Consider the following 8,617-nt stretch of genomic DNA (forward strand, 5'->3'; position numbering starts at 1 on the left):
TACTGTGTGCTAGGCACTTTGCACGCAGTATCTCATTTATTAATAGAGAACTCTAGGAAACAAGCGCTCTCTCTGCCCCATGATGGACATGAGGATACAGAGACTCGTGAGTATTTATGGGATTTTTCCATGGTCCCAGAGCTGGTAAGCGGGAGAGCCAGAATTCCAACTCAGTTTTTTTGTTTTGTTGTCATTTTGTTATTCTAAAGCTCACCCTTTGACTCATGTGTAATTGCTGCTTCCTGTGCTTCTGCAGCTGGTATTCTCAGAAAGATACGAAGGTAGAACAACCACATGCTCCATTTTTGTGATTTCTTTAGTAGTGTGTTCTACGGAAATACCATTTTGATGCATTGAGCTGTTGCACTTACCTAAAACGACAATAAGACAAAGGAGAAGAGGATTAATATATGGCTTACTTAAAGCTTGCACATAGATTTTCTAAATATATTTGTCACTAAAACAAAATTTACCATGGCTGGGGAGTTTTCCTGACTAGTCCAATTCCATTTCAAGTGAGCATCTTGGTAAAATACTAGGCTCAGATCCATTACCTTTGTCGATCCTAGAAATTTCCAGTAGATGCCGTTCCTTGGATTTGTTTTCTGGTAAACAGTATTGCAGATATACTCACCATATATTAAATTTTCAACCGAATTCTTTTTCTTTAAAATGTCAATTGTGTTTGAATTATATTGCCATCAAAATACATTAACATTCCTTTCAAAGAAAAGTGAACTGACCACCAAACATTTTGCTAGATTTTGAATAGCTAAGTGATATACATTGGAGATGGTTCAAACATTCCTCAGAGTATCAAGCTATAGGAATGCATGACACGATGAAAGAAATAAAAAATGATTTCATTAACATACAAGACGTGGATGCCACAAGTAGCTTCCATCTCAACACTGCAGGCTGAAAGCCCTGAGATGCTTCACCTTTGACTCTCATGAATAAAAATTAACTCCATGAAGAAAGTTGCTCAATATCACACTGGAAAATCTCTGAAATTACTTCATAGTCTTTAAACTGTTCTTCAAAGTATTAAATAGTCTCTGGAAGAATTTTAGTCTCTTTAAACAGTAACTTTGCTATTTTTGACAGCTGGAAAAAATAAGCTTCTATGTTTATGGTTCCTTTGAATACAGAGTTCAACATGAATTATTCTGATTTGTCTCTGCAAAGAAAAAAGAAAGAAGGATAGAAGAAAAGGAGGGAAGTGAGGGAGAGAGGACAGGAGGAAGGAAGGAAAGGAAGGAAGGAAAGGAAGGAAGGAAGGAAGGAAGGAAGGAAGGAAGGAAGGAAAGAAGGAAGGAAGGAAACTGTTGTTATTAATAATAACTGCTGCTACAGAAGTGACTTCAGATGGACTTAATAAGATTCTAAGTCTAAACCCAAACTTCGGTCACCTTTGCATACATGCAGCTTTATATGCCTCAAAATAAGCAATAAAGAAAATCACTGAAAATTTGAGATTCTCTCTCTTCTTATTTTTTCTTTTAAGAAGTTGAACTTCATTGCAGTAATCTCCCTGATAGCCTGGAGGTCTGTTTTCATGATGTCAGCTGAGATCAGCTGCTGTCAACACAGCCTTCTGATTCAATCCCAATTCTTCTCCAAGGGCTCTCAAAGAAATGGGGGGGAAGGAAAGCAAATTGAAACCTTAAATTGGCAGAGTCCCTAATGAAGGCCAAATTGAAACAACTAATGGGAAGTTTAGAATTCCTCTCTCCTAGGGGCGAGTGAGAGAACTTTATTCTCTAGAAAGTGGTGGAGTGGTCATGCATGACTCTTCATGTCCATTTGGTTTTTGCCTAAAAAACCATTTTGTGCATTTGTTTTTTTGCTGCTCATCATTCCCCAGAGGTTGACAGATGTGATCCAAAGCCATAGTGTAAAGGCCACTTGGGAATGCGCTTGAGTAGGAAGGGCTGTTACGACACAGCCTGAATTTGGAGGCTGAGTTAAATCCCTATGTGTCCAAAGCTTTGGGTGTGATGGGAAGGCTGACAGAGCTGGTTGTGATGAGGGAAGAAATAACCAAGAGTTCATTTCTTTTTCTAAGCCTTCTCAAGCAAGACTGGCCTTTGTAGAACAATGCACAAGACACGGAGGAAGGAAAAGCCCACTTTCCATGTAGATAGATCTAAATTTTGTGGAGAGGACAGTCTGATGTTTGTTTGCCATTGGGTTGAAAATCTCAGTGAAACACCCAACAATGATGTTCCTCAGTACACGGAACTTCCAGACACCGCCTCTTTCACACTAAGCAGTATGTTAAAAAGAGTACAGCCCTTCTGAAATCCCAGTGCTTTGGGAGGCCAAGGCTGGAGGATCACTTAAGCCCAGGAGCTTGAGGCCAGCCTGGGCAACATAGTGACACTCCATCTCTGCAAAAATTTTTTAAAAAATAGCTGGGCCAGGCACAGTGGCTCATGCCTGTAATCCTAACACTTTGGGAGGCCAAGGCAAGTGGATCACTTGAGGTCAGGAGTTTGAGATGAGCCTGGCCAACATGGTGAAACCCTGTCTCTACTAAAAGTACAAAAATTAGCCAGGCATGGTGGCAGGTGCCTGCAGTCCCAACTACTCAGGAGGCTGAAGCAGGAGAATTACTTGAACCCGGGAGACAGAGGCTGCAGTGAGCCAAGATCATGCCACTGCACTCCAGCTTGAGCAACAGAGTGAGACTCTCTCAAAAAAAAAAAAAAAAAAAAAATAGCTGGACATGGTGGTGTACACCTGTAGTCCTATCTGTCTGGGAGGCTGAGGCTGAGGCAGGAGGACTGCTTGACCATGGAGGTTGAGGCTGCTGTTAATGGTGATTATGCCCCTGTACTTCAGCCTGAGTAAATTATTTTGTCTCTTAAAAATAACAATAATAGCAAAAATAAAGAAAAGCACAGTTGACTCCTAATGAGGGAACATCCCATAAACATCCACATTTGAGTTTGGCCATCCTCCATCTTATCCAAGCTTTTGTCATTTTGTTTAACATTCAGCAATTTCATACAGTGAATGCTCAGTAAATGTTTATTGATTGAGTGGTGCCTCCTGCCTTCTAGGGGCAGTATCAGGAGGTGGTTTAGAGTCTGGAATATAGTCATTGCCTGCTGTCCAATACTGGCACTCAAACCTGCTAGTTCCATGGTGGTGCTAGCATCTTTGAGCTTCCATTTCCTTGTCTGAAAAATAAAGTAATTCCTCATCTTAAGGTTCTGACATCATGAATAAATGAAATAATGCAAGTTATTATCTCATTTAGCACAATGCCCAGCACTTACTAAGCACTCCACTAAAAATTGTCCTTCATAAATAATAGTTTGTATTATCTCTAATGTGAACACCATAGCTCAGATGACAAAGATACATAATATTAATCAGTCAAAAAGTATTCGAGTGCCTTCAATGGACAGTCAAGGCCATAAATAACAGTGGAATCTGGAGTCTTCCTCTTTGCCCCACATTGCTGCAACCCTGCTCTCTACATTCCTCCCATAGCTGGGAAGAGGAGACATTAAGCAGTGATCAAATATGTGGGAATTAGACCTGAGTCAATGTTGTTGATAAGAATTGAGCATTTTATTACCAGATTTTTAAGGTATCAAGCACTAAGCATAGGATATTACTAAATGCACGGTTAAAACCACAGACCCCAGCATGAGTCTGAAGTTGTACATGGCCAACTTGCTGAGCGCAGTGGTGCTCAAGCTCAAACAATCCTTAGCGCCACCTGAAGAGCTTATTAAAATGCAGATCGTTGAGCCTCCACCCCTGAAAGCTTCTGATTCATTAAGATCCAGAGTGGGTCTCCAGAATTTGCCTTTCTAGCAAGTTCCCAAGTGATGCTGAAGCTGCTGGTCCTGGAATCACACTTCTAGAACCATTAGCTTAGAGTGTGGAGTTTAAGGAGTCAAGGCCAACCCCATTTATCCCTGTCACTGATGTTGCTGGCTATAGGGGGTGCTAAAGGGTAGAAAATGAAATACTCAGCAAAACTCTATCAAGAAGAGAAAAGAAAAAAAAAAAAACAATAAAACACCCACAGCCTAAATATTCCCAATGGAAGGCTATTCATGAGTCAATTGTTCATTCAGTCTTCATTTAATATGTTCAACTATCTCCTGCTTCCAACATTAATTGGAACCATCATCATTTATCTCAGAATTGCCTAATTTCAGGATTTAGTACTTTTGTTGTTATTTTTGGAGGCCAACACTTGAATTTAATTAGATATGGTTACAAATTGCATGGAAATCTGTATCTGATAAGTAACATGTTTCCAGTTGGTCTTCCAGTTGTCTTAATCCCAAACCTCAATGATAAATGACTGAGATCATCCATTTCAGAACCTTCTTGCATTCTCCATGTCACTGTACTTGTGGTGGCTGAAGGCCATTGTCTGTTTGTTATTTTAGTCAGTGAAAGGGGATGGAGGGATCACCCACTCAGAAGAAATAAATGGGAAAGACTCCAGCTGCCAAGTAAGTGACCTTGAACTCAGTTTGGTGGTGGGATTAGCTGGTGTATTCTCACTTCTCTTCACAGTGTACTTTTCAATAACATTCTCAGCCACGGCCGACTCATTTAACATCTCAGGATTAAGCACCTACTGTATACCAAGAACGAGATTGGGATCTGCAGACACAAGCGTGAACAAACTACAGTTCCTCAGCTTTATCCTATCAAAAAGTTTTCACACATGTGTTTCCCTCTTTTCTGCATTAAAAATCTCTTCTCACCCTTCACTTTTGCCATAAATGTCAACTCCTCAAAAAGACCTCCCATATCTGCCTCTCATAACTACACCTTGTTCTTTTATTTCATAGCATCATCACAAATTGTGATAATTCATTTATCTCCCCTGCCCCTTCTCATGTCTGCCTGGAATGTCTGTGGAGCAAGAAGTCTCCTTCTTTTATTTCTCTATCACCTTGCATGGTGTTTGGCAAGTACTAGAATCTATGTCTTGAAGAGAATAAAGACATGGAGTGTGGGGGGGGGGGTCACACAGTTTGCTTTCATTACTTCCTTTATTCTAAAGGAATATAGCTATGACATGTTTGTAACTACATATGTTCCTTTTTTTAAATGGGATCATGCAACTGTGCTCTTTTTTTAATTTAAAAATACACCTCCACAAAAAAATGGCATCAAATATTCTTCTAGTAGTTTTGACAATATAGAGAAGTGGCTACAAGAATGAGTGGTAGACTCAAACTATCTGGTTCAAATCCTGGCTCAGCCTTTTTTTTTTTTTTTTTTTTTTCTTTTTTTTTTCCTGTGTGACTTAGGCAAATTACCAAATCTGTCAGTGCCTCAGCTTCCTCGTCTATACAAAGGAGCTATGAAAAGTACTTCCTCATAGGGCTGTCATACTTAGATGAATGAATACATGTAAAACATAACATTTCTGGTACAGAGGACTCAGCACATGTTAGCTGCTGTGTTAGTCAGCATGGGCTGCCATAACAAAATGCCATAGGTGGTTGCTTTAAAAGCAGAAATTTATTTTGTTGCAGTTCTTGTGGATGGAAAAGATAGGATTAAGGAGTAAGCAAATCAGCAGGGTTTGGTTCCTGGTGAGGACTGTGTTCCTGGCTTGTAAACAGCCACCTTCTTGCTTGTGTGTCCTTACATGGCAGAGAGAGAAAGAGAATAAGCTCACCAATGTCTCTTCTTATAAGGACACTAATCCTATTGGGGCAGGGCTCCACCCTATGCCTTTGTTTAACCTTAATTACTTCCTATTCCAAATATAATCACATTGGGAGTTAGGGATTCAACATATGCATTGGGGTGGGGGGCACAATTCTACTGTTAACAGAGTCTATTTGTTACTATTACTATTATGCAGCTGGTAGGGAATTTCCATCTATAATGTTGCCCATGTCACACTCACGAATGCACAGCAATGGCTGTAAATAGGTTATAGAATTTTTATTTCCATAATCATTGGTTTATCCTACATTTTTAAAACAGGAAATATATTGCCTTTTACTATACTAATTTTGTTTCTTAAGTTATGACTATAGCTGGCCCCCAAACTAAGTCCTTGGACAACTTTGGAACCAAAATTCCCAAAGATTATTACCTAAAAACAGGATAAAATTATTTTATTCACAAAGAAGAGCTTCAATATGATGGTATATTTTGTCTGGAATTTTACAGTGAAGGAATTATGCCAATAACCTTGGTGATTCTAAAATTGGAATGACATCGTACAAATCCAAATAAGCTGGAAACATCATTCTATTTATACCTACCTAGGAGTGTTTTTCAGAATCCATTTGGGAATTTTATTTTCCAGAGCCTTGGATTCAGACTTGAGAACACTGGTGTGTCCTTTCCATTTTTAGCTAATGTAATTCTCACAGCACCATAAGGTGTCATTTCTTTTATTGCTCCCATAGAGATGAGGAAACTAAGAGGTCAGATTATCCTTGGTCACACAGCAAGGATATGGTGGAATTAGAAACAAACCAGGTCCTTCTGACTCCAGGCACTGAGCTCTTAGCCACTCACTGCATCTTAAAATCTTCTACACAACAAAAACAGTTAACAAGGCATTTGAACTGGGATCTCTGGTTTCTGGCCTTTCTGAAGAGCATGGTGGTGAGACTTTCTGTTTCATTCTAAGGAGAGTATCTGCTCTGGGCTGTCTATTGTACTTGGACATCCATCTCTTAGCATTTGCTGCAACTCTGACCATTGGGCTCTGCCAGAAGTATTCAAGACATATATGCAGAAGAGCTTTTCAAGGTACACTGGATGCCTGTTGCTTCTTTCTGCAAGGACTTCTGCCCTCTGAAGAGGACTGGTGGAGGCCTTCTGGACTGGGGAGTCTCTGCCGTTTGTCTTCCCGCTTATTTCTGAGGGGGGTGCATGATTCACTGGAGTGAAAGGAAAGCTCTCCTTCAGTTGATGTCTTCTCCATCAAAGCTGCTACCTTGTTATAGAACTTTTTACCTGGGGACAGTACGTAACTTCATGAATCATGCTTATACACACGTATCCGGTGGGTCAAGTGTGTTTGACAGTTGCCACCATCAGGGCTTTAAAACTTTTGAAGTCAATATTTAAAAGTTGACATATTTTGCATTTTTAAAAATTTAACTTCAAGGTTCTCTTGAAAAACAGAAGCTCTGACTATACTGGAGCTGCAAGCCTATGTGGTATCTCTTGGCTGGATCGGAGCAACTGTTGCCCTTTGGACAGGGCATATAACACTCAGTCTCCCCTGCTCTAAATTTTCTCCCCAACATCAAAGCCAGCCTTGCTTGAACTGATGCTTTCCTTACACTGGCGAAATATTTTTTTTGGATGTTTGTTGCTTTTGCAGCCGGAAAAATAAGATATTCACATGGTTATTCTTACCCCAGCCTGCATTTACTAGATTTTTGGATTTTACAGCCTCATCTCATCAAATTATTGGAAACGTGGGATTGTAAACCTTTCATTTTGATAAAAAAAGGATATACGTTCAAAACTAATAAAACAATCATCTCTTTTACCACCATTTCATGAAGCAAAAGGACAATTTCACACCAAAAATTAGGGTAGATGTAATCATGAAGAAAAGAATGGGCATCCCCAAGAAAACACTCACATGTGGTTGCAAGTGGGAGGAGCCCCCTCAAAGCTGGCTTAAGCATAGAAAGTCTTCAGGAACAGCTAGATCTAGGAGGCACACATGATACCATCAATGCCTGGTCTTTCTCTCTCTGTCTCTCTCCATCTCTCAGCTGTGCTTTTCTCTGTGTTGGCTTCCTTTTCGGGAAGATTTTCCCTAGAAATATTGGTGGTTCTGGAAGCTCCAGTCTTACAACTTCACAGCTTCAAATCTAAGAGAAAGGGAACCAGCCTCTCTCTTATTTCAGCAAAGCTGTGAGATTAGCTCCAGTGTTATCTGCATTTGCCTATGCTGAGTCAATCACAGCAGGCCAATCACATACAGTGCTCTGATTGGTCAGGCCTAAGTCACACGGTCTTGTCTGGAGGTGGAAGTAGTTTGCCTGGACTACATGGAGTAGATGAGGAAGAAGGGTGTTTCCCCAAGAAAAAGCCAAGTTCTGGTACCAGAATAAGGGACAAAGAGTGCTTTCTGGGATAACATAGAATGTATTAATGAATTATTAGATAACTAAATAAATGTCCCCACCATGACTTCATAAATGTAATTTTTTTTTTTACTTTCATTTCACCTAGGATTCATGAAAATGTAGATACTACCCACCATTTGAACATCTCTGTTTTAACATATTTATTCCCTTGCTGTTGAGAGTTGTCTTGCAGCCACTAAAAATGTACTTTGTTTGAAATTGCTGTAGACATCAGACTCCACAGAAAAGACTATCACACCGCCAGAGCCAGAACCAACAGGAGCACCCCAGAAGGGCAAAGAGGGCTCCTCGAAGGACAAGAAGTCAACAGTCGAGATGAACAAACAGAAGAGCAACAAGCAGGAAGCCAAAGAACCAGCCCAGTGCACAGAGCAGGCCACGGTGGACACGAACTCACTGCAGAATGGGGACAAGTTCCAAAAGAGACCTGAGAAGCGGCAGCAGTCCCTTGGGGGCTTCTTTAAAGGCCTGGTAGGTGGATTTTTTTTTTT

At 40.3% G+C, this 8,617-nt stretch overlaps 1 protein-coding gene across 6 annotated transcripts in view; it reads left to right on the top strand.

The window, feature by feature from the left end:
• The window catches only part of BCAS1 (brain enriched myelin associated protein 1), a 134,316-nt gene that overhangs the window by 115,757 nt on the left and 9,942 nt on the right, over positions 1-8,617 (top strand). For 4 of the 6 annotated variants that reach the window (XM_017861732.1, XM_017861728.1, XM_017861730.1 and 1 more), the window contains one exon: positions 8,334-8,597. In XM_017861732.1, the coding sequence (XP_017717221.1) occupies positions 8,334-8,597 (264 nt within the window). Of the gene's footprint in view, positions 1-4,421; positions 4,488-8,333; positions 8,598-8,617 lie in introns of all 6 variants that reach the window. The other 2 variants (XM_017861729.1, XM_017861727.1) reach the window with 1 other exon arrangement.

The sequence above is a fragment of the Rhinopithecus bieti genome, unplaced genomic scaffold (genome assembly GCF_001698545.2).
Source record: "Rhinopithecus bieti isolate Rb0 unplaced genomic scaffold, ASM169854v2 scaffold_56845, whole genome shotgun sequence".
Classification (NCBI taxonomy): Eukaryota; Metazoa; Chordata; class Mammalia; order Primates; family Cercopithecidae; genus Rhinopithecus; species Rhinopithecus bieti.